General features: G+C 37.5%; 1 protein-coding gene across 2 annotated transcripts in view; it reads left to right on the forward strand.

Moving 5' to 3' along the window:
- TXNRD3 (thioredoxin reductase 3) overlaps positions 1 to 27,247 on the forward strand; it is an 81,492-nt gene that overhangs the window by 11,076 nt on the left and 43,169 nt on the right. For both annotated transcript variants that reach the window (XM_023725560.1, XM_004368406.3), the window contains exons 4-10: positions 1,242 to 1,370; positions 1,617 to 1,689; positions 3,368 to 3,487; positions 17,687 to 17,829; positions 19,781 to 19,896; positions 23,965 to 24,190; positions 25,435 to 25,527. In XM_023725560.1, the coding sequence (XP_023581328.1) occupies positions 1,242 to 1,370; positions 1,617 to 1,689; positions 3,368 to 3,487; positions 17,687 to 17,829; positions 19,781 to 19,896; positions 23,965 to 24,190; positions 25,435 to 25,527 (900 nt within the window). The remainder of the gene's footprint in view (positions 1 to 1,241; positions 1,371 to 1,616; positions 1,690 to 3,367; positions 3,488 to 17,686; positions 17,830 to 19,780; positions 19,897 to 23,964; positions 24,191 to 25,434; positions 25,528 to 27,247) is intronic.

The raw sequence follows: 27,247 nt of genomic DNA on the forward strand, positions 1-27,247 counted from the left end.
TTTTTTTTTTGGTGAAAATATACATAGCGAAAGATACACTATTTCAAAAATTTCTACATGCACGGTTCAGTGACATCGATCATGTTCTTCTGGTTGTGCTGCTATTCTCACTTTAGATGAAGGTTTACAGAACAAAATAGTTTCTCATTAAACAGTTAGTACACATGTTGCCCTAAGAATTATATTTGGTTGGGAAAAAATTGTCTGCATTATATAATAATAATAATCTAGTGGAAGTCTCCTTTATGATTTCTAGAAGCTATAACTCAGTTCACTTGCTGGTGAGTACCTTACTTACAGACCCTTAACACCTTCTGAAGTGGTAGTTTTGCCAGTCCTAACCTGGAAAATGATGTCAGAGCATGAATCTGGAGATGCAGAGGTATCACCTATGTTTCAAGTCTGAAAAGCATTTCCTTGTATGGCAGATGCTTAGGAGATGGATTTCCATAAGGGAACCTTAAAGAGACCAAAGGAGTCCTTTTTAAAATGGTGCTACAAGCCTTCTTGTACACCCATCCTTCAGCGGGCTGTGTAGCATCTGGCGAGTCCCCATAGTTAAACAAAGCACTTCATTGTGCTTGACTTGATGAGCTAGCTTCAAGCGTGGTGTTTCTAAAGCCAAGGTAATGGAATTGAGCAACTGACTGTGCATAAAGCAAACTGTTGCTAAGCCACCTATTGACCCTCTAACCTTATCTAAGCCATCTCTGATCACTAGGAGGACCAAATGAACAAGAGAATAAGGTGCCGAGCCAGCTCATGACCACTGCTGAAAGGAAAAGCAAAATGTAGTGTTGTTTAGGAAGTTTCTAGTACAGCAGCAAAATCTGGATCAATTTATGAGGAACCATGAAAAAAAAAAATTCAAAGCAACATCCTTCTGGTGGTGGGTAAGAGTTGGTTTCAAAATAAAGGCTAGCATAGGTGAATAAATACAGAGGATCGTGAAAAAGGATACTTTGTCGTTTCTCAGCTGCACTAAATTAGATCTCTGGGTCATTTGACACATGCATAGCTATCAGGTGATAGGTCAAAATGGACAAAAAAAATGTGCTTTGGCTTATATTCTAACTTGTTAGACCCTATTTGGACAGCATCCAATAAATTTACAATTCCAGCTTATATGAATTATAGATTGTTTCTAAGATTTTTGTCATAAAAGAAATTGATGCTGATTCAACACAGAGTGCAGATAAACAAGTAATGCACTATTTTCTCTCTTTTCATTTTGAACATAGGCGCATCAGAGTGGTTTATTACAGAAGCTCCTTCAGGAAGATTCACATGAATCTTCATATGATCATGAAGCATATGATTATGATCTCATTATCATTGGTGGTGGTTCTGGTGGCCTTTCATGTGCTAAGGTATGACAACGAAAATGAAACGTCTAGATAATTTTCCTGATGATTGTCACAAGCATCTCTTTTGCTACTTAAAAAAAAAAAACTAATTATAATATTGCAATCTAAGCTTTTATTGTAATAGCTGGTTTGATAAAGGGAAAAGATTGTCTTATCACACAAATACAGTCTGTTTTCATTTGTGGGGAGGAAAATTTGGGGCATGTCAAGAAAACGACAAGATCTTTATATACGTCATTTTTTTGGTAGGAAGCCGCCATTTTGGGAAAGAAAGTTATGGTGCTAGACTTTGTGGTCCCATCACCTCATGGAACATCCTGGGGTGAGCTGTTTTTCTTTGTTGCCATTATTGTTGTTCTCTGCTCTTAACATACATTATTTGGTTATATGTATCATCGCATTTAACCCTCACAACAATCTCAAGAGGTATAACTAGGCCTGTTTCATAGGTGAGAAAACTGAGTGTCAGCAAGTTTAAGTAACTGGCCTAAGATTGCATAGTTAACAGGTGGTGAAATTGGAAAAAGAATGTAAAAAAAATTACAGAAAATTTTGCAAAAAAAAAAAAATTTATATAGTCCCAGTATTCCAACACTTCTGTCATAATTTTTGGTATACATGTACTAATATTTTCATGTAGTTGTGATCACATGTATTTACCATATCATGTTAAGTTTGCGATAAGATTTTTCTGTTTGTGCTTCAATTTCATAATTGACTGTAATGGCTGCATGATAGTCCGTGGAGTTAGTGTGTGTAATCATATAGTTCAGTGAAGAGCCTGGTGTGGTCTTGGCCCCATGACTCCACTGCATAGTGTACAGGAGGTTGCTTACCCTCTCAGAGTTTTTTTCACTATAAAATAGGGCACATAGATTTCATGCTGGATATTTTCTGTTTATGCCTGCTCTGTGCCCTAGAAGGCTGATCAGTTGGCAACATTGCCCTCTGTCTTTGGGTTTAGCTTGGCGAGTTTGGGGCAATGGATAGAGAACAGAGGGAGGGAGGAAGGAGAGTGAAGTTGGAATCTTTATTCCCCTGGCTCCCTCCTGCTGGGTCGTGGCAGGTAGCTGCATCCTTCTATGAAAGGCTGCCACCCTGGGCAGCTGGTCTCTCTGTGGGTTGTGGCAGTCACTCAGGCTTCTTTCTCCTTCAGCATGGCAATGGGCCTTTACATCCCTAGCTTAGGGTACTGTACTCTTCCTGCCCACACCTTTGTAAGTCAGTTCTCTATAAACTTTTCTCAGTTAGCTAGCTGTGTGTCATCTGTTTCCTGCCAGAACCCTGCTTGATAAAATATAATATCATTTTTTTTTAAATTCAAACTTATTTAAAAGAGTTTAGCCTAGAATTTCATAAAACAAAGCTAATCTACCTTGATTTTTCTCATATTTTCCCGTATGTGTACGCTTGTCTTTTTTTCCTTGCTCCTTTCTTCTTCTTCTTCTCTTCCCACTCTCTCCCCTCTCCCAGTCCTTCTCCTGTCCAGAAATAGCCTACTCTCTGCAAACCAGAAGAGACTGCTATCAGTGAGGGAATCTTTTGACTTATGCGTGACATGTTTTATATTATTCAAGATTCAAAGTAGATGTCACCATGCAGCTTGAGGTGGAAGAGCTTCTGGTTCAGAGAAGGAGTAAAGTCATACAGAGTAAAAAGCTTGGAGCTGGGGTTCTGACCCTTGGTGCAGTATATATCTAATTAATCAAGTACTGATCCCTCAGACTCAAACGTAAGTTTTAAACTCTGTCCCCAGGAAAATGTTCTTATGCATATCCATAGAGCATTTTGCTCATCTGTGGGGCCCCTCTGTGGACCCTTGGTTAGACACTTCGGACTAATAGCTTGTGTCTGTTATTGTAGGGTGTCGTGTTGGCCCCACCACCATCTGTGTCATTTCCACATGTTTTAATCACATCCACCATGCCAGTGTGTAAAACCACACACACACACACACACACACACACACGAGACATTAAAGCTGTGATTTTCTTTCTCAGGTCTTGGTGGTACTTGTGTAAATGTAGGCTGTATTCCTAAGAAATTGATGCATCAAGCTGCGCTTTTGGGACAGGCATTACATGACTCAAGAAAATTTGGCTGGGAGTATAATCAACAAGGTGAGTAATGGTATATACAAATACAGACTGAGAAAAAAGAAAGAATGAATTTTTCTTCTAATTCTTAGGTAAAGACTTGCTATTCATATTTTTATAGTTAAGCTTCAAATTCATTTAATAAACATTCATTGAGAGCCCACTGTGTGCTAGCCTGGCACTGAGGTCTCAAAGATGAACACTTTAAATATGGCCTTACTCTCATGGGCCTGACATCTGAGGGAGGGAATTGTTTCAGCTGTAGCAATTCCAAATCTGTAGCGGACTGTGAAAGATAATAATCATTATTTTCAGAATTTTTTCAAGTGTAAAGAAAATAGAATTGTAAGGGTCATTTGAATTTTACCCATTTAATGTGATAACACTTTCTGTTTTATCAGTGATTATATATTTGTTTGGTTAATAAAAGGTGGAAAATCGTCCAATAAACGTTTATTGGCTGGACTCTGAGGATTCAGATATGAGGTAAATATAGCTCCTGCCCTTAAGCAGGAATAGTCTGTTGAGAGAGATAGACAAGAAAATCCATTCACTGTGAAATGCACTATAATTAATGGTTCTGTTTTAGGCATCAGCATGGGGGGCACCTAATGTACCTTGCAGGTGGAGGTGTCAAGGAACACTTTCATAGAGGATATAGCTCAGATGTAGGACATTGAAGATAGGGCGCAGCTTGACAAAAAATATAGACATGTGAGAACACAAATTGTATTTGGGGAATTATGAGTGGCTGGAGTGAAGAATGGCTAGAAGGACATTAAGAGAAATGGAATTAAAGAGGCAAGCTGGTCACAAAAGGCTTTTACATGCCATTTTAAATAGTTAGATTTTACCCTAAAGGTAACAAGAGAGCTATTTATGAATTTAAGCAGGAGAGGAGTGTGAATTACAGTTAGGATTTGGGATCACTAGGGTGGCACTGTGGAACACAGAAGGCTGGGAAGGCTGGGGTGGGGGCGTGGAACAAAGGTAGGACCGCACTGTGGTGACCTAAGGAGAAATGACCAAGGAGAAGCAGACTACGAAGTTGGCCTAGAGTACGTGAGGTAGGTTAGAGAGATGTGAGGAATGGAATTGACAGGATGTGGTGACTGGTTAGATATAGAGTGCTGATTCTTTTCAGTGTTGGCTCTATATCAGAACTTGTGGATATTTTAAAAAATTACAAATGCATTGTGTCTCCCCCCAGAGACTTTGAACCAGTAGTTCTGGCCATATATATATATGTATGTGTATATATATATATATATATATATATATGCTTAAGATTTCACAGGTGATTCTCATACTTAAGCAGGTAGTTCTGATAAGCCGTCCAGGTCATTCAGGTAGGGGAGAGGAAGGGATCCAAGATGAGGGACTGGGTGAAGGTGTAAGGGAAGTCATTGAGAGAGGAAACAGGTGGGTTTGGGTTAGTGGCTGGGCTTGGTTGAGTTCTGGATAATGAGTTGAGACTGGACAAATTTCTCCAGACAGTCAACATAGTGGAGGGGTTTCAAACACACTAGTATCAGCTGGTTGTAGATACAGGAGGCCCTCTCCATGTGCTGGTTTAACTTCTGGACGGTCTTTTCACATTCATGCATTTGCCTTCTCCTTGAATCCTTCCTCTTGCTTGGGTGAGGTCCCATTATAGCATCCAGGTGGAGATGTCCAGCAGGGCTCGGTTGTAGTGCCACCCACAGGTAGTTAACTGAAGCCTTAGGAATTGTTGAGATGGTCTGGGAGAATATATTGTTGGAAAGAATAGAAGACATAGACAAATGCTGAGGTATTTTAACATTTAAGTATTTGAGGAAGAGGAGGAAAACCAGTAGAGTTGTGTCAGAGAAGCCAGGAGAAGAGAGTTTAGAAAGAATTAAATTCAGCCAAATGCTGCAGACAGGCTAAATGGAATAGGAACTGAATTGTATACATTTTGCTCTGGCAGTTAGTAATTAAGGGGTTGCTTTTTAAAATAAAAAGTGTTTATAATACTGTTTCTAAAATAATGGAGTCCAAGTGGGAAAAAAATAATAAAAGCCTCCTTGGTGGGTAAAAGCTTGTGAACTACTGAACTGTGGCATACAATATCGGCGACAGAGAGAGATCCTCAGAGGTGGTTGTGTGGGTCATGTGAGGCACTTCAGGGTTATAGGGGAGATGACTACTTCTCGGGCATATTAACCTTGTGTATTCTCCATTGGTTCACACTCATGTGGCTCTCCGCAGTTTCAAAGAGAAAACAGTTGAGAGGTATGCTTATGCAACTCTGCCGTAGCTGCGGGGTTCAGCTCATGTACTTGAACTCTTTTATAAGTGCTTGTTATTTCTAAGTACTTCTTAATTTCCTTGAGTGGATAAAATCTTAGATTCCTGAAAGTTCCCCGTATACTTCTGTATGTATACAAAATGCTTTTTAAGTTAACTTTGGGGTGCTATACTGAGAAATAGCTATCACATGAAATTTGAGGGTTAGCAATTTTTAGGCATTGGTCTCATGGCAAAGGAGTCAGTTGTTCATGGAGACAATTCTTCCTCAGATGCCTGCCTGTCTGCTGCTCCAGGTGAATAGAGATCAATTATTATAGCTTGGATGGCAGCTTGCAAGCTTTTAAGACCCTAGACACTATTCAGTGAACTAGGTAGAACAGAATCACTAAAAACAGTATTAGGCCACTTAACTGCAGTGTCCCACGAAACCATGACTTTGAATCTCTGAACCAAGAAAACAACTCCTATGAGGTACCTAACCAGCATCAGCAGCTGTTCTTTTTTGTTGTTGTTGTAAAAATATATATAACACAGTGTTTGCTAATTCAGCCTTTTTCAAGTGTTTAATTTAGTGATATCAGTTACATTAATCATGTTTTGCAACCATTACCCTTAATTGGTGCCAAATTTCCCATCACCATAAACAGAAACTCACTGCTTTCCAAACAGTGGCTCCTCCTTTCCCCCTCCCTCCCACCCATGTTAATTCCTAATAAACTTTGGTCTCTATAAATTTGTCTATATTTGTCATTTCATATGAATGAAATCATACAATATTGTCCTTTTGTTATTGACTTATTTTACCCAGCATAATGTTTTCAAGGTTCATCTGTGTTGTAGCATGCATCAGGACTATATTTCTCTTTATGGCTGAGTAGTATTCCATTGTATGTATGTACCACATTTTGTTTATCCATTCATCTGTTGATGGGCATTTAGGTTGTTTCCACCGTTTGGCTATTGAGAATAGTGCTGCAGTGAACAATGAAGTACATATGTCTGTTCATGTCACTGCTTTTAAGCCCCTTGGGTATGTACCTAGGAGTAGAATTTCTGGGTAATATGGTAGTTCTATTTCTAATTTTTTGAGGAATTGCCAGCTGTTTTCCACAAAGGCTGAACCATTTTGGATTCCCAGTAGCAGAGTAGAACTGTCCTATAGGGTTTCCAAGCAGCAGTTGGTGGATTTGAACTGCCAACCTTTGGATTAGCAGCTGAGCTCTTAATCACTGCGCCACCAGGGCTTCATGGCTGTATAGTATGTTTTAAAATCAGGAAGTGTGAGTCCTGCTATTTTGTTCTTCTCTTTCAACATTGCTTTAGCTATTTGGGGCCTTTTGGCAATCCATATAAAGTTGAGGATTGGTTTTTCTGTTTCTATAAAGAAGGCTCTTGGAATTTTGATCGGGATTGCATTGAATCTATAGATCACTTTGGGTAGTATTAACATCTTAAAAATTTTGTCTTTCAATCCATGCACATGGAACATCTTTCCATTTGTTTTAGTCTTCTTTGATCGCTTTCAGCAGTGTTTTATAGTTTTCATTGTATAAGTCCTTCATGTCCCTGGTTAGGTTTATTCCTAGGTATTTTTTTCTCTTAGATGCTATTATAAATGGAATTGTTTCCCTCATTTCTCTTTCAGATTTCTCATTGCTTGTGTATAGAAATCCATCTGATTTTTCTTTACTACCCTTGTACCCTGCAACTTTGCTAAATTCCTCTGTTAGCTCTAAAAGTTTTCTTGTGAACTGTTTGGGATTTTCTCTTTATGTATAGGATCATATCATCCACGAATAGAGATAATTTTACTTCTTATTTTCCAGTCTGGATACCTTATATTTCTTTTTCTTGTCTTATTGCTCTGGCTAGGACTTTTTATACAATATTGAATAGAAGTTATGAGAGCTGGCACCCTTGTCTTGTTCCCGATTTCAAGGGGAAGCTCTTTCTCCATTAAATATAATGTTGTGTGATGGCTTTTCATATATGCCCTGAGTCATACTGAGGAAGTTCCCTTCTATTCCAATCTTCTTTACGATTTCCCTCAAGAAAGGATGTTGGGTTTTATCAAATGCTTTTTCTGCATCCATAGAGATGATCATGTGGTTCTTTTCCTTTGTTCTATTGATGTGGCAATTGCATTGATTGATTTTCTAATGTCCAGCCATCCCTACATTCCTGGAATTAATCCAACTTGTTCATGGTGTATGACTCTTTTAATATGCTGTTATATTGTTTGCTAGTATTGTGTTGAGGATTTTTGCGCCTATGTTCATAAGTGATACTGGCTTGCAGTTTTCTTTTCTTTTGGTATCTTTGGGTATCAGGGTTATGTTTGCTTCATAGAATGAATTAGGGAGTATTCCTTCCTTCTGTATCTTTTGGAAGAGTTTAAACAGTAGTGGTGTCAATCCTTCTCTAAATATTTGGTAGAATTCCCCAGTGAAGCCATCTGGACTAGGACTTTTTTTTTATTGGAGATTTTTGATCACTGATTCTATCTCTTCAGTTCTTATGAGTCTGTTGAGACTTTCTATTTCCTCGTGAGTCAGTTTGGGTAGGTTGTGTACTCCTAAGAATTTATCCATTTCGTCTGGATTATCCAGTTTGTTGCTGTACAATTGTTCATAATATTCTGCCATAATTCTTTTTATTTTTATTGAGTCAGTTGTAATGTCCCCTCTGTCATTTCTTTATTTGCATCTTTTCTCTTTTATTCTTTGTCAGTCTACCTAAAGATTTGTAAATTTTATTGATCTTTCAAAAAACCAACTTCTGGTTTTATTGATTCTCTCTGTTGTTTTTCTGTTTTTTAATTTTATTTATTTCTCCCTGATCTTTGTTATTTCGTATCTTCTGGTATGTTTAGGGTTAGTTTGCTCTTCTCTTTCTAGTTCCTGGAGCCATCAAGTTAGGCTGTTGATTTGAGATCATTTTTCTTTCTTCGTGTAGGCATTTATTGCTATAAGTTTCCCTCTAAGTACTGCCTTTGCTGCATCCCATAAGTTTTGTTATGTTGTGCTTTCATTTTCATTTGACTCTAGGAAATTTATTTCTTCCTTGACCTGCTGGTAGTTTAATAGTGTGTTGTTTAATTTCCATCTGTTTGTGTATTTTCCAGATTTTTTTCTGCTATTGATTTCTAGTTTTACTGCATTGTGGTTAGAGAAAATAGTTTGTATGATTTCAGTCTTTAAAATTTATCAAGACTTGCTTTGTGGCCTAACATGTGGTCTATCTGGAGAATGATCCATGTGCACTGGAGTAGAATGTATATTGTGCTGTTGTTGAGTGGTGTGTTCTATATATGTCTGTTAAATCTAGTTAATTTTTAGTGTCATTCAGGTCCGTTGTTTCCTTGTTGATCTTCTTGCTAGATATTCTGTCCAGTATTGAAAATGTTGTGTTGAAGTCTCCAACTATTATATTAGTACTGTTTATTTCTCCTTTCAATTCTGTCAGTGTTTGCTTTATATATTTAGGTGCCCCAATGTTGGGTACATATATATTTATGATTGTTAAATCTTCTTGATTAAGTGACCCTTTTATCAGTATATAATGTCCATCTTTATCTCTTCCAACAAATTTTGTCTTAAAGTCTACTTTGTCTGATATTAAGATTGCCACCCCATCTCTCTCTTGGTTATTATTTGCATAGAATTTTTTTCCCATCCTTTCACTTTCAGCCTATTTGTGTCCTTGGGTTTAACGTGTGTCTCTTGTAAATGGCATGTAGTTGGATCATGTTTTTTTTTTAATCCATTCTGCCACTCTCTGCCTTTTGATTGGTACATTAGTCCATTTACATTCACTGTAATTACTGATAAGAAGTGAGGTACTTCTGCCCTTTTATTTATTTGTTTTTTTGTGTGTCTTAAGCCTTCTTTTTCATTGTCCTTTACTATTTCTTGCTTTTGTGTTTTGTTGGTTTATTGTAGTGAGCCTCTTTAGTTGCCTTCTCCTTTCATTTGTGTATTCATATATATATTTTCTTAGTGGTTACCATGAACATTACATGTAAGAGCTTGTATTTATAACATTCTAGGGCAAGTTGGTACCAACTTACCTCACTAACATACAAAAAATTCTATATCTATACCATTCCTCCCCCCTTTTGTTGTTGTTATCACTAATTACATCTTTCTATTTCACGTGCCCTATAACATAATTTTATTCTTGCTTTTCATATGTTTGTTATTAAAAAACGTGAAGAACAAAACTTTTAGAATTATCAAGCATGAATAACTTATTACTAACCCTTATACTTGTCCATGCATTTCCCTTTATTAGGGATCTTTCTTTTTATGTATAGCTTTGAATTACTTTCTAGTATCTTTTCCCTTCCATCTACAGAACTCCCATTAGTATTTTTCGTAGGGCTGGTTTGGTGGATATGAACTCTCTTAGCTTTTGTTTGCCTTGGAATGTTTTAATTTCACCCTCATTCATGAAGGATCGTTTCGCTGGGTATAATATTCTTGGTTGACAGTTTTTTTCTTTCAGCACTTTAAATATATCCTTCCGTTGCCTTTTGGCCTCCAAAGTTTCTGAGGATAAGTTGTAATTAAGTCTTACTGGGGATCCTTTGTATGTGACTGTTTGCATCTTTCTTACTGCTTTCAGGATTCTCTCTTTATCTTTACTTTTTGAGAGCCTGTCTTAGTTATCTAGTGCTGCTATAACAGAAATACCACAAGTAGATGGCTTTAACAAAGAGAAATTTATTCTCTCACAGTGTAGGAGGCTAGAAGTCCAAATTTAGGGTGCTAGCTCTGGGGGAAGCCTTTCTCTTTCTGTAGGCTCTGGGTGAAGGTCCTTGTCGTCAATCTTCCCCAGTTGAGGAGCTTCTCAACGCAGAGACCCTGGGTCCAAAGGTTGCGCTATTCTCCTGGCTCTTGTTTCTTGGTAGTGTGAGGTCCCCATGTCTGTCTGCTCACTTTCCTCTTTTACATCTCAAAAGAGATTGACTTCAGATACAACCTAATCTTGTAGATTGAGTCCTGCCTCATTAACATAACTGCCACTAATCCCACCTCATTAACATCATAGAAGTAGGATTTACAACACATAGGAAAATCACATCAGGTGACAAAATGGTGGACAGTCCCACAATACTGGAATCATAGACTAGCCAAGTTGACACACATTTCTGGGGGACACAATTCAATCCATGACACCATGTAGTACGGTAGCCTCTAGCTGCCTGTGACTATTTAAATTTAAACTAATTAAAATTAAATGAAATTAACAAATCTGTTTCTCTGTCACACTAGCTACATGTCAAGTGCTCAGTTATCACATGTGACTAGTGACTGCCATATGGACAGCTCGGATATAGAATATTTTTATCATTGCAGTCATCAGAGGTTTGAGCCTGGAGATACTACAATGTACAGAAGTTAGAAGACAGGGAGGGCTCAGCCCAGGGAACTTAAAACAGCATCTGGTGACATGGGAGGAGAACTAGAGAGCAGTGTCGTAGAGGGGGTAGTGAGCTGTGTCATATGCTGCTAATGGGTTCAGTAAGATGAGGACTATTATCCTGAAATGTGTCCAGGTAAGTTTTCAAGTTCTGTGAGTAAAGAAAAACATCTTGCAAATATCTTGACAGAGCAAAAAATGTGTTGAAAAAGAATTAGACTTACCAATCCTCTTTCTATGGTGCTGAATGCTGGAAGATAGTGGATTCATGTTATTTATGTGTTAATTCTCAGCAAATCTACCACCCATATGTGCTTTCTGAAAAAAATTATTCAAGTGAGTATTTGAATCTGATGAAAAATGAATCAGAATAAAGAATTGAAAAATGAAATATTGTTTCAGAAGTGCTTTGTTTCTTTGGAGCCCTGGTGGCACAGTGGTTAAGAGCTTGGCTGCTAATGAAAAGGTCAGCAGTTCGAATCTACCAGCTGCTCCTTGGAATCCCTAGGGGGCAGTCGTGCTCTGTTTTATAGGGCCACTATGAGTTGAAATTGATTTGACGGCAGTAGGTTGTTGTTTGCTTGTTTATTTCTTTAACACTTTATCAAGGGCGTACTGGTGTGCCAAGCATTGAGCTGGGAGTTGAGTAGGGAGCAAAGTAGGTACAGTCTCTGCTCACTTGGAATGGCCCCTTTCAGGAGAAAGGTAGGCTTTGAACAAGTTATGTTAACTGCTAATTGGTGTTTCAAAGAAGATGTATAAGGCATCTCAGCAGTATCTAACAGATTCAGGCAGGACCCCTGTAGAACAGGGAGTATAACACCAAGACTTTGCAGGTTAAATCTAAATAGTTATTGATAATCTGGTTGCAGTTAAGTTGTCCACAAAGGATAGCTTGAAATATAAGAAAATCACCATGAAAATAAAAGAGCCATAATATTAAAAAGTTAATAATGTAGAGCTAAAATTCTGTGATTTGAACAGAATCTGGGAGACAAGAGAAAAGAAGTAAAAGCATGCTGAAAGCTTGTTCTGGCAGAATGCTTTAGGTATTTTTATTCTTGATGTTGATAGAGAAATACAGGTTAAAATAAGTTTAAAATGTATAGGTAATTTCCAGATTAGAAACTGAATTTAGAACTTCCAAGTAAAAGGAGAGGGGAAAATATACAAAGAAAAGTCAGTATAGCAAAAGTGAAAAGGGAAACAGCATGAGACTATTAATCTAAAACCAATAACAACAACAACAGAAAATAAGATGCTGGACATAAGACCAATCATATTACTTATTAGAATAAAGCTTAAGGGGTTAGGTTCTCAGGTTGAGTAAACAGCAACATTTTTCTATATGTTGTTTATAAGCCATATATCTAAAACAAAACAAAACAAAAAAGCAACCCATAATTATTGAATATACAGGAGTAAGAAAAGGTTATAGAAAAATTTTAAATAAGACTGGAAAAGGTATATTGGAGAAATACAAACAGAAACAATGGCAGTTAATACCAGATAGGTAGAATACAAGGTAAAAAAGGAAAGAAAAGCCAAAAGTCAAAACACACGTACAAAACAGGAATTAAAGAATGAGCCCCCTCAAATATTAAAACTGATAAACAAAACCAAGAGTATTTTTGAAAATACAGATAAAACAGGCAAATCTTTGGCAAGTCCAATTAAGAAAATAAGGAAAGAAAACTCATACAAATATGCAGCATTAGGTGTGAGAAAAGAAATATAACTACAGATACAGAAGAGATAAAACAATTTAGTGTACAAGCTAGTGGTAATAATTTTGAATATCACAATGAAAGGATTATCTTGAATTAGCAAAGAAGACATTACTTAAGAGCAACCTATTCCCCAAAAGGCACTGGGCTCAATAGCTTTACGTGTTAATCTTACCAAGTCTTCAACAATAGATACTTCCTCTATAATTTAAACTGTTCTAGAACTTTCAAAAAATGGAAAGGTTCACGTTTTTTTTAAGTCTGACATGAGACAGAAAGATAGTCTGAAAATAGAAAATTGCAGCTCAAGTTGTTATGTGCCATTGAGTCGGTTCTGACTCATAATGACCCTGTGTACAAGAGAAAAACACTGCCCTGTCCTGCATCATTCTCACAATCTTTGCTATAGTTGAGCCCATTGTTGCAGCCACTGTGTCAGTCCATCTTGTTGAGGGTCTTCCTCTTTTTCACTGACCCTCTACTTTACCAAGCATGATGTCCTTCTCCAGGGACTGGTCCCTCCTGATGACGTGTCTAAAGTATGTTAGACAAAGTCTTACCGTCCTTGCTTCAAGGAGCATTTTCACTGTACTTCTGCCAAGACAGATTTGTTAGTTCTTATAGCGGTCCATGGTATATTCAGTATCCTTCTCCAACACCATAATTCAAAGGCGTCAGCTCTTCTTCGATCTTCCTTATTCATTGTCCAGCTTTTGCATGCATGTGAGGGGATTGAAAACACCATGGCTTGGGTCAGGCATGCCTTGGTACTCAAAGTGACATCTTTGCTTTTTAACACTTAAAGAGGTCTTTTGCAGCAGATTTGCCCAATGCAATATGTCTTTTTATTTCTTGACTCCTGCTTCCATGGGTGTTGATTGTGGATCCAAGTAAAATGAAATCCTTGAAAATGTCAGTATTTTCCCCACTTATCATGATGTTGCTTATTGGTCCAGTTGTGAGGATTTTTGTTTTCTTAATGTTGAGGTGTAATCCACACTGAGCACTGTTGTCTTTGATCTTTGTCAGTAAGTGCTTCAAGCCCTCTTCACTTTCAGCAAGGAAGGTTGTGTCATCTGTGTATCACAGGTTGTTAATGAGTCTTTCTCCAATCCTGATGCTACATTCTTCTCCGTATATTCCAGCTTCTTGGATTATTTGCTCAGCATACAGTTTGAATAAGTATGTTGAAAAGATAACAACCCTAGTGCACATTTTTCCTGAGTGTACCAAGCACTATCCCCTTATTCTGTTTGAACGATGGCTTCTTGGTCTAAGTGCAGGTTCCTCATGAGCACAATTAAGTGTTCTGGAATTCCCATTCTTCACAATATTGTTCATAGTTTGTTATGATCCACACAGTCGAATGCCTTTGCATCTTTCTGGTATTCTCTGATTTCAGCCAGGATCCATCTGACGTCAGCAATGATATCCCTTGTTCCACCCCCTCTTCTGAATCTGGCTTGAACTTACTGGCAGTTCCCTGTTGATGTCCTGCTGCAACTGCTTTTGAATGATCATCAGCAAAATTTTACTTGTGTGTGATATGAATGATATAGTTCAATAATTTTTTAATTCCATTGGATCACCTTTCTTTGGAATGAGCACAAATATAGATCTCTTCCAGTCCATTGGCCAGGAAGCTGTCTTCCAAATTTCTTGATGTAGATGAGTGAGCACCTCCAGTGCTGCATCTGTTTGTTGAAATATCTCATTTGGTATTCTGTCAATTTCTGGAGCCTTGTTTTTCACCATTCCCTTCAGTGTAGCTTGGACTTCTTCCTTCAGTACCATCGGTTCTTGATCATATGCTGCCTCCTGAAGTGGTTGAACATCTATCAATTCTTTCTAGTACAGTGACTCATTGTATTCCTTCCATCTTCTTTTGATGCTTCATGCGTTGTTCAGTATTTTGCCCATAGAACTAAGCCTTCAATATTATGACTTGAGGTTTGAATTTTTTCTTCAGTTCTTTCAGCTTGAGAAATGCCAAGGATATTCTTCCCTTTTGGTTTTCTAACTCTCGGTCTTTGCACATTTCATTATAATACTTTACTTTGTCTTTTCAAGCCGCCCTTTGAAGTCTTCTGTTCAGCTCGTTTAATTCACCATTTCTTCTGTTCGCTTTAGCTACTCCGCATTCAAGAGTAATTTTCAGAGTCTCTTCTGACATCCATCTTGATCTTTTCTTTCTTTCCTGTCTTTTTAACATCCTTTTGCTTTCTTTCTTCATGTATAATGTCCTTCCACAACTTGTCTGGTCTTTCTTTGGTCATTAGTGTTCAGAGTGTCCAGTCTATTCTTGAGGTGGTCTCTAAATTAAGGTGGGACATACTCAAGGTTGTATTTTGGCTCTTGTGGGCTTGTTCCAATTTTCTTCAGTTTCACCTTGAACTTGCATATGAGCAGTTGATGGTCTGTTCTGCAGTTGGCCCCTGGCCTTAGAGGTGCCAAAATTCTAGAACAAATGTTAGCAAATCATCTACAGCATATCCTGTGTACTGTAACAAATCTACATTCAGGGCTGCCAAAATGACTCAACATTAGGAAATCACAGTACGAATACATAAAATCAATAAGATTGCCTGGATTTCAGCTAAAAATCCTACATCCATTCTTTCTTTAAAAAAAATTATCAGGAAATCTAAGAAAAGAAATGAACACTTCCTTTACAGATGAACAAAAGTCAAAAGCAAGTATTTCATGGAGAAGAAAGAACTTGACGCATTTCCGTTAAAGTCAAGCCTACTTTACTGCTACTGTCTGTATTGTTCTAGTGCTTCTGGTCAACGCAAAAAAAAAAAAAAAAAAATAAGAAAGAAAAAGTGTATGTATTTGAAAAAGAGGAGGAAAAAGTTATTTTAAGTTTACAATATGAATGAAAAACCATTATTTACAATTATATACACTTTACCTAGAATATATAAGAGATTGAACTAAAAAATTAGAAATAATGAGCTCAGTAAGTCGACTCCTTGTAAGATAAATGCACAAAAATCAGTAGATTTCTTTATACACTGCTAATAATAATGAGCTAAAAAAATAATGGAAAATCGCAACAAAAATGATAAAGTACTTTAGAATAAATTTAGAGATGTGTAAAGTATATAAGGAAAGAATCTAAAGGTATAACAAGAAATACACTATGGTTTTGGTGGGGATGTCCTCAATATTATGAAGACATTATTTCTCTGAGAATTAATTTGTGAATTTTATGTAAGTCCAGTGAAAATCTCAGTGAGATTCCTCCCCCATTTTTGAAACTTGATAAATGATTCTAAAGTTCATATTGAAAAATAAGTATGTGAGAATAGCTAAGCAGCATTTGAGAAAGTTTAGAAGGTGACTTTTCCCATCGTATTTAAAATTGTGATAGTGTTGCAGGACTAAACAGATCAATAAAACAATACAGCAAATGGTTCCAAAATGCCAGTCTATACACTTGCTCTGTCAAAGTCACTCGTAGTATTTTTTTAACCATACAATTTCTGGAGTCCCACTTCTGATTCCGTAGCGTGGGCTCTACACATTTCAGTTTTTCAGCATGATTCCTAGGTAGGTGATCCTGATATGTAGCCATGTTTGGAGAGGGACCTCTGATGTAGAATGTCCTGTGCAACAAGAACAAGAAACAAAAGGGCATGTGACTTGTGAACTTACCTAACAGGGTCCTTGGCGCAAATGGTTCTTTAAGCGTTGGAAGCAAAGCTTTTTGGGGCCAGGAGGAGGAGTATCTTAGGATATGAGGCTATGTGCCAATGTGGAGTTAATCATTGTAACCTTCCTGGGGTCACGGGGTAATGTAGTAACAAGAATGACCATTTCAGGTTGCAAGACCTTGGAGACTTTGTTGAACGCTGGCGTCATAGACATGGTGATGGGATATCCGGGCCATAAAAGTTTACCTGGGCTTAGCCTCTTTCTGCACGCTGACATCCTTTCCAGTTCTTCCCTTTCCTGCACTATAACCTCTCCATCCCCTGATGAGCCATGGGGCCTTTCTTGAGAGAAGCAGATGGAGGGTCTCCAGATGTGACCTTCCCTTGGTTTGCTGTGTTTGTCCTTGTTGGTCTTTCAGTTACAATGTGAGCCCGAGGTCACAGGTGTTTAATCCTCCCTTCTGGGGTGGCCTCTGTGCTTGTTGAACGTAGTGTTACATGTAGACTATTGTCTCCTTGGGGACCAGCATCAGGACATCAGGTGAACTCCATGAAATAAATTCTGCCTAGAAGATACAGGGATGATGAGGAATCCCAAATCAGTCTTATCTCATCACAATTTCTAAAGGAAATGGTTGAACAGTCTCACATAAAGGTTGGCATCAGTGAGCACTAACCACATTTATTATAAAGAAATGTAAGGTATTTGCTATCATAAAACCACTACTAGGTAAACTTAATGGGAGTGGAATTCAGGATCCAGTAAGCAGGCTCACAGTACTCGCTGACGAGACCTTTTTCTAGAATATTCCTGTCACAAGTGCTCCTGAGCAAAGATGATCTTGCTATGTTACATCAGAGTTGGTGTTGCTGTATGAGGGTCGGTTTTCCCCATTCTCTCATCTGTGGACTTTTTTCCAGTTTTCTTTTGAGAACTTTGCCTTTTGTACATGCCTTATAATATAGAATAGGAAGAGGTGTAAATAGTAACTGGCATAAAGAAGATTTATGTTGCTAATTATCTTCTCTCCACTTCTTGATTCTTAAGCAGTATATACTGTGGTTCATGTGTGGTTATATATAATTTGCTATTAAAAATAAAATTCACTTTACAATTTCACCTGGTTGTTTATTTTCAGTTAAGCACAACTGGGAGACCATGATAGAAGCAATTCAGAACTACATAGGCTCTTTAAATTGGGGTTACAGGTTGTCTTTGAGAGAAAAAGAGGTGACCTATGTCAATTCCTACGGAGAATTTGTTGAACATCATAAAATAAAGGTACTGTTTGAATTTTTTGTCCTGTTCATTGCCTTTCCTTACTATTGCTTGTACTTGCCTTTAACTAAAAATCTGTGTTGCATATTAAGGACTATGGCTAACATTTGCCCCTGTTGTTTGTTGAACCCAAATGTCTGGCTAAATTGAGGAAATTGCATTCTAAAGAACACTTAACTTCAAGTTATTATTTCCCCTTTGATTTTGTTGCCATCTTAGAAGAGAAAATGTTTAGACGAAAAAATTCAAAGTTCAAAAGACTAAAAACATCAAAATTTTAGCAGTGGAATCCTTTTTTGGAAATGAAATCTTAGCTAGAATGCCAATATTACATTATTGATAAAGGCACTGATACAAGTACTGTCCGAATTACTGTATTTCATATATTTATATATGTAATGTTTATGTATTATACGATCAGTACATAGGGAAACCAGACCCTTTTGATGAAACAAACATTTGAAATTAGAGTTATAGAAGATAATTGAATATTACCCTTAGCGATCAGTTTATTTTTGTAGTTTTCTTTGATAGCACAGTGTGAGATAATCTTGACAAGACTATAAATTATTTTGTAGGCATTTGCTATCTATAACTTGAAAAGGTATGAGATGACTCCTTTAAAACTCACCTTTAAAACCATTGCATGGACCAATTTGAATTATATCATTCACATGAAACATAGTAGAAATACAAGTTAATTTTATTTCTCAGATAGTAATTTGCCTGGCACAGTTGGTTGAATTAGCCAGTCTCCGCAATCAAACTTGCCTCTTCTTAATTCCTCACTTAGCGCTATTAACGTAGAAACTTCAGGGTCTTCCCTCTTCACACCCACGGCCACTGCCACTTGCTTGCTGTGTTTCAGGACCTTCCTAAGCAGTTCCTTGTCCCAGTCTGCCTTCCCTCCATTCTACTGATTGTATCATCACCCCTCTGTTTAAGAACTTGGTATTTGAATTTTTTTTTAATGAAAATGTGTTTATGACTTACATTCATAAATACGCATTCATGTGTAATTAAAAATAGACAAGCAACGGACAACCTTTGTTGGGTTCTGATAGCCCAAATTTTTAGCATGGTATATAAGATTCCTTACACTTGGCACAAATCTTCACTTCTCCCTGGCACATAGCTCTTACTTTCTGGTTACTTCTGGTGACTTGCTGTTTCCCAAATACCAGCTACTTTCAGGCCTTCGTATGTATATATGGAGCCCTGGTGGCGCCATGGTTAAGTGCTTGGCTGCTAACCAAAAGGGAGAAGGATGTGGCAGTCTACCTCTGTGAAGATTTACAGCCTTGGAAACCCTATGGAGCAGTTCTGCTCTGTCCTGTAGGGTCGCAATGAGTCAGAATTGACTCGAAGGCATTTTTTTTTTTAATGGGGGGAGTATGTGTGTATGTATGTACATAACGTATATACACACACACACACATATGCTTGGCTGCTACCCAAAGGTTGGCAGTTCGATTCTACCCAGAAGTGCCTTGGAAACAAGGCCTGGTGATATGTACTTCCAAAAAAAAGGAGCCATTGAAAACCCTATGGAGCACAGTTCTACTCTGACACGCAGGGAGTCTCTAGGAGTCAGAATCAACTCGATGGCTACTGGTCTGGTTTGGTATCTCTGTCTATATCTGATGCTTTCTCTTGCGAGTTCTTACTTTCTCTCTGAAATCATTTCACTTTTCTCATGTCCAGTTGAAATGTTACTTTCTTTAAAGCTATCCCTTGACTGACTTTCTAGTCCCCTGCCCCTAATATAGTACTTAGCTTAATATTTTTTAAAGACTTCTATGTTAATGCTTATCACATCAGCATTATTATTTTTTACATGTTTGTTGTTGCTGTTGATTTGGAAGCTCTGTAAGGGTAGCAACTGTTTTGTTCAGGGTGTCTGATACTGTATTGTGTTTGTCGAATTAGTGAAGTTTACTTTTCTCTTTTTAAGGCAGCCAATAGAAAAGGACAAGAAACTTCTTATACTGCTGCAAAATTTGTCATAGCAACAGGTGAAAGGCCGCGGTATTTAGGAATCCAAGGAGATAAAGAATACTGTATTACTAGGTAAGATTAGAGTCCCTGAGTAGTGCAAATGGTTAACACATTTGGCTGCAAACTGAAAGGTTGGAAGTTCAAGTCCACCTAGAGGGACCTCAGGAGAAAGGCCTGGTGATCTACTTCTAAAAAATCAGCCAATGAAAATCCTATGGAGCCACAGTTATATTCTGACACATATGGGGATGCCATGAGTCAGAGATGACCTAAAAGCAACTGATAATTTTGGTTGTTTTTGTTGAGAATATACATAGCAAATCATACACCAGTTCAACAGTTTTTACATGTACAATTCAGTGACATTGATTACATTCTGTGAGTAGTACAACCATTCTCACCCTCCTTTTCTAAGTTGTTCCTCCCCCATTAACATAAACTCACTGCCCTCTAAGGTTCCTATCTAATCTTTCAAGTTGCTGTTGTTAATTTGATCCCATATAGATGGTTCTTAAAAGAGTGTAATGCTCAAGGCAGGCATTTTTTACTAGTTAAGCTAAACTATTGCTTGGTTTTAAGATGACTTTGGGGATATTTTTGGTTTAAGGTTTAAAGATTATCTCAGGACAGTAGTTTCAGGGGTTTACCCAGCTTCCATAGCTCCAGAAAGTCTGGAGTCTGTGAGAATTTGAAATTCTGTTCTTCATTTTCCCCCTTTTGATCAGGATTCTTCTATAAAGTCTTTGATCAAACCGTTGAGTAATGGTAGCCGCATACCGTCCTGTCCTTCTGGTCTTCTGGCAAAGGAGGCAGTTGTTCATGGAGGCAATTAGCCACACATTCCATATCCTCCCCCTCTTCCTGACCCTCCTTCTTCCTCTGTTGCTCCAGATGAGTAGAGACCAATTATTATGCCTTGGATGAGTGCTCGCAAGCTTTTAAGACCCAAGGGACTGCACAACGAACTAGGAGGTAGAACAGAAGCATGAAACACATTATTAGGTCAGTTAACTAGGATGTCCCATAAAACCATGACCGTAAACCTCCAAACCAAGGAACCAAGTCCCATGAGGTATTTGGTTATACATAAGCAGCCTCTGTAGCTGCTTTTTTTTTCCTTTGTAATTGTTGTAAATGTCTGTCACACAATGTGCCAATTCAGCTTTTTACAGGTATGCAACTTATTGACAACACCTATAAGAATTGGCTGTGCAATCCCTTAATCAATATGATTTTTCTGTCGCCGTAACTAGAAACTAGTATTCCATAAGCAATACCCTGCCCCTTCTCCCCTCCCTCCTGCCCCTGGTAACCATTGATAAACTTTGGCCTATGTGCATTTGGCTTTTCATGTCTTTTTATATGTGAGGTCATGTAATATTTGTTCTTTTGTGATTGACTTATTTCACTCAGCATAATGTCTTCAAGCTCCATACATATCGTAGCATGTATCAAGACTTCATTTTTCCTACTGGCTGAGTAGTATTCCATTGTATGTATGTACCATGTTTTGTTTATCCGTTCATCTGTCGCTGGGTATTATGGTTGTTTCCACCTTTTGCCTATTGTGACTAGTACTACAGTGAACTTTGGTGTACAAATGTCTGAGTTTCTGCTTTCAAGTCCTAGGAGTAGAATTGCTGGGTCATATGGTAGTTCTATATTTAGTTTTTTGTGGAATCCCCACACTGTTTTCCACACGGCTATACCATTTTGCATTCCTACCGACAGTGGATAAGTGTTCCAGTTTCTTCACATCCTTGCCAACATTTGTTAGTTTCTGTTTTCGCTTTTCTTTTTTTTTTTTTTATCTTAGCCATCCTAGTGGGAGTGAAATGGTATCTCATTGTGGTTTTGATTTGCATCTGATTTTTTTTTTATTATTACTAACCAGCTAACCAACAAACTAGTTGTCATTCTGTTTTAACTGTAAATTGTATTATCTTTGTATAGTTTCAGTTTATTTACTCTGTCTTATCCTATAAAAGATTTGAACTGATGACAAATGAAAGTACATACAATGCAAGAAGATAAAGTAATAATGCAAAGAGAAAATAAGGTTAGGTAAATAATGAGGTCAGTCAGTGGTAAAATTTATATACAAAAATATGCTATATGTTCCTATGTGATTGTGGAAGTAGTAGTTTGGGAATTTGGCTCTTAGCTTCCAAGACAAAGAAGTAAATTCAACGAAATTTAGGTTTTACTGTCTATGTGATAATAGTGAATTAGTTGTTCAGGAGAAGCATGGATATTCCTAATCTTGAGATTGAATAGAAATTTTCCCTGGATGGTTATAAAAAGGACATTCTATCATGTAGTGCAGTGGCTTTTAGGCTTTTTTGACAAAACTTACATTATGAAATACATTTTTCATTGCATCGTTGTTTATTTTTTTTAATTTCTCATACAAAAATTTATATACATCTTATGTGACATTAGTTGCAATCCCTACAATGTAACAGCACACTCCCCCGCTCCACCTTGGGTTTCTTGTGTCCATTCAACCAGTTCCTGTCCCTTCCTGCCTTCTCATCCTGCCTCTGGACAGGAGCCGCCCATTTGGTCTCCTGTACTGGCTTGAACTAAGAAGCACACTCTTCGTGAGTATTATTTTTTGTTTTATAGTCCAGTCTAATTTTTCTCTGAAGAGTGGGCTTTGGAAACGGTTTTAGTACTGGGTTAACAGAGTGTCTGGGGGCCATAGTTTCGAGGGTTCTTCCAGTCTCTGTCAGACCATTAAGTCTGGTCTTTTTACATGAATTTGAGTTCTGCTCTGCACTTTCCTCCTGCTCTGTCCAGGACTCTCTGTTGTGTTCCCTGTCAGGACGGTCATTGGTGGTAGCCAGGCACTATCTAGTTCTTCTGGTCTCAGCCTGATGGAGTCTCTGGTTTATGTGGCCCTTTTGTCTCTTGGGCTAGTATTTTCCTTGTGTCTTTGGTGTTCTTCATTCTCCTTTGCTCCAAGTGGGTTGGGACCAATTGATGCATGTTAGATAGCCGTTCGCAAGCTTTTAAGACCCTAGATGCCACACACCAAAGTGGGATACAGAACATTTTCTTAATAAAGTTTGTTATGCCAGTTGACCTAGATGTCCCTCAAAACTATGATCCCCAGGCCCCAGCCACTCTGTCCCTCAAAATGTTTGGTTGTATTCAGGAAACTTCTTAGCTCTTGCTTTCATCCAGTTGTGCTGACTTCCACTGTATTGTGTATTGTACTTCCCTTCACCTAAGATGGTTATTGTCTACTCTCTAGTTAGTGAATTTCCCTCCCTCTCCCTCCCCATCCTCGTAACCATCAAAGAATGTGTTCTGCTGTGTTTACACCTTTTCTTGAGTTCTTATAATAGTGGTCTCAAACAATATTTGTCCTTTTGCAACTAATTTCACTCAGCATAATGCCCTCCAGATTCATCCATGTTGTGAGATGTTTTGTGGATTCATCATTATTCTTTATTGTTGCACAGAATTCTGTTGTGTGTATGTACCGTAATTTGTTTATCCATTCGTCTGTTGGTGGGCACCTAGATTGTTTCCATCTTTTTGCTATTCTGAGCAGTGCGGCAATGAACATGGGTGTGCATATATGCATCGTTGTTTAGATAAAAATACATATATACATCTAAAACAAACAGTGTTGCTTCTTACTGCATAAATGAAGGCGTCCTGATGGCACAGTGGTTAAACACTCGGCTTCTAACCAAAAGCTCGGCAGTTTCAACCCATGAGCCACTCTGCAGGAGAAAGATGTGGCAGTCTGCTTCCATAAAGATTACAGGCTTGGAATCCTATGGGGCAGTTGTACTCTGTCCTACAGTGTTGCTATGGGTTAGAATTGACTCCACAGCAAAGGGTTTGGATTGGTTTACTGCATATAATGTAGTCTAATACTTTCTATTTTATTTTTGTGATCCACTAATTTGATTTTGAAAAATCAGAGGTATGCTTCCTCCTCCACGTTCTCTCCACAGTAGACACAATTACAAACTTCAAAAGACTGTTTCTTCTAGTGTTTTTTCATTCATGCACCAAATTGCAATTCAGCCAACAAAAGACCATTATACATTGAAACCTAAATAACTCATTTCATTTTTATTGCCTAGTTATTCTTTTTTTTTCCTAATTTTTATCTTTCAGTGATGACCTTTTTTCTCTGCCTTATTGCCCTGGCAAAACTTTAGTCGTGGGTGCATCTTATGTGGCTCTGGAATGTGCAGGATTTCTTGCTGGCATTGGTTTAGATGTCACAGTTATGGTGCGCTCAATCCTTCTTCGTGGCTTTGATCAAGAAATGGCAGAGAAAGTGGGTGCCTACATGGAACAACATGGTGTTAAATTCTTAAGAAAATTCATACCTGTGATGGTAAGTCTGAATAACAGTTTGAATTCCTTTTATTTTCTTTCTTATTCCATTTAACGTTTTATTTTACCCTCCCCCCCCCCACTTCATTTCATTAAATAAATTAGTCTGTCCTCAGTAGGAAACCTTAAAAACAGTATTCCACTCCCAAATCTACAAATCTGATCCACCTTTATCCCCGTCACAAAATCCTTCTTTTGATAATGGAAAAGGTGTTCTTATTCTTCTCAAAGGCTGGTTTCCCTTTTTTCTCACCTTTTTAAGGACTACCCATCTGTCTTCAGTTACTTTTTTCCTTTGCCTTATATCATTCCCTTCAGTATCTCTCATCTTTAAACAAATAAGTCCTCCCTTGGCCCTCTCTGTCTTTCTGGTTGTGTCCCCTTGTTCTTTTCCTGTCACAAGAAGAGTCTATATATGCTGCTGCTAATTTCTTGCTTCATTTCACTCTTCAGCTGACTCTCAGCTGCCTCTATCTCTACCAGCCCTTTAAAACTGCTTGTTGGGATCTTTAGCAAATTCCCCTTTGTCAAGTCCAATGGTCGTGTCTTTGTCCTTATCTTACTGGCCTCTCACCAGCATTTGGTGAAATTGACATTCCTTCTATTTGAAACACTCTCCTTTCTCAGTGTCTGTAACCCCACAGCCTGTGATTTTCCCCATTCACATCAACTCACCTTGTAAATATCAGAGCACCTTAGCTTTTATCCTGGCCCCTCTTCTCTGCACCGTTTACCTGAGTTGTCTTCTCTAGGCCCATAGTTTTCAGTATTATCTAAATGCTAACGATGCTCAGATTTATGTCTCCTGTTCAAACATCCTCCTGAACTCCACGTTTATTTGTACAACTGCCTACTGGATACCTCTGCTTAAATTCCTCAAGCATTTCAAATTTAATAAAACAAAAATGAAACTCTTAATATTCTGCCTAAATGTATTTCCCTGCTAATTTTTCTACCCCATCTCAATACTCAGTAGATTGCACCACCATCCACAAAATTTGTTAAGCCAACCCCCAGGAAGCATCATTTATTCCTCTTTTTATGCTGCTTCCAGTCTCAGCTAATCCAGTAATTCATTTCTTTCTTCAAAATTATCTGTGACAGTCTTTTCTTTATTACTGCTTAGTCCAGAAACCTTAAATACACACACACACACACACACGTACACTCATATATATGTATATACCAATTGATCCATTTATTTGCTGTCATCTTTACATTATTTTCATTATTTATCCTTGTTAGATTCAACAATTGGAGAAAGGTTCACCTGGAAAGCTGAAAGTAGTGGCTAAATCCACTGAAGGAACAGAAACTATTGAAGGAGTATATAACACAGTAAGTTTTTATTTTATAAGCAGTTAAGTGGTTGAATACACTCATAGATTAGCATAGATGAAGCTAATAAAAATTGTACCAGATTTAAGATTTTTTTTTATTCTAAGAGTATAATAAATATGAAGATAGTTGGGCAGCTCACATTTGACAGTTCTTAGCAATACATGATGGATAGCATGGCAAATTATATGTATAGCTATACGTAGAACAAAATCTGGAAGCACGTATACCCAACTATTATTAGTGTATTCTTCTGGGGAATTAGATGTTTTATACATTTCTACATTTGAATATTTTTGCAATAAATATTCAATACTTTTTATAATCAAAAATCATAATAAATATATTTTCATTTTCCAAAAATAATAAAATCCCCCTAATAGCATGAATAGTTCATGGAATATTTTGGATGGCAACATTTTTTTAAACTGATGGTATTTGGATGCCAACAATTATTTTTTAAACTATAATTTGTAACTTACATGTAAACGTATATTTATGCTATATATACTCTTTTATATACATGATTTTTTCATAGTTATAAAAGTAAATATAATGAAGAGAGGACCAACAAAACCAAAATAAAACCAAAACCAAAAATTAACTCCTGTTAGGGTTTTGATTAGAATTGTATTGGCTATTTAGATCAGTAGGAAATAACTGACTTCTTTGCAATATTTGGTCTTGATCTATTAATATGGTATATCTCTCCATTGATTTAGATGGTATTAATGATTCTCAACAAAGTTTAATAAATTTCTCTATAGAGGTCAAGAACATCTGCTAGATTTATTCCTAGGTACTTCATGTATTTTTATGTAGTTATAAATGGCATTTTTTAAAAGTGTCATTATCTTTGTTGCTGGTGTATAGAAAAGCTGTTGATTTTTGTGTATTGATTTAGTATTCAATAGTCTTGCTAAAAAAGAGCTCCGGTGGTGCAGTGATTAAGCGCTCAGCTGCTAACCAAAAGATGGGCAGTTCGAACCCACCAGCCGCTCCACGGGGGAAAGATGTGGCAGTCTGCTTCCGTAAAGATTCACAGCCTTGGAAACCCTATGGGGGCAGTTCTACCCTGTCCTGTAGGGTCAGTATGAGTCAGAATAGACTCAGTGGCAATGGGTTTTATATTTTGGAATCTTGCTAAACTCTTATTTAAATAACTTATCCTTAGTCTATTTTAGATTTTCTGTGTACACATATTATCTGTGAATAATAACAGTTTTGTTTCTTCTTTTCACTATTTTTCTCTTTATTTCTTTTTCTTGCATAAGTGCACTAGCTAGGACCAGCAGTATGATGTTGAGTAGAAATGGCAATAGCAAGCATTTTTGTCTTGTTCTCATTCTAAGAGTTTTCATTGTTTCATCATTAAAGAGTGATGTTTTCTGTAGGGTTTTGGTAGGCACTTTTTTTTTAATTGTACTGCAGGTGAAGCTTACAGAACAAATAGTTTCTCATTAAACAGTAGTACACATATTGTTTTATCACATTGGTTAACAACCTCATGACATGTCAACCCTCTCTCCCTTCTCAACCTTTTTTTTTTTTTTTGGTGAAAATACACATAGCCAAAGATACACCATTTCAAAAATTTCTACATGCACAGTTCACTGACATCGACTACGCTCTTCCAATTGTGCTGCTATTCTCACTTTAGATGAAGGCTTACAGAACAAAATAGTTTCTCATTTAACAGTTACTACACATGTTGCCCTAT

This window comes from Trichechus manatus, unplaced genomic scaffold (assembly GCF_000243295.1).
Source record: "Trichechus manatus latirostris isolate Lorelei unplaced genomic scaffold, TriManLat1.0 scaffold00001, whole genome shotgun sequence".
Classification (NCBI taxonomy): Eukaryota; Metazoa; Chordata; class Mammalia; order Sirenia; family Trichechidae; genus Trichechus; species Trichechus manatus.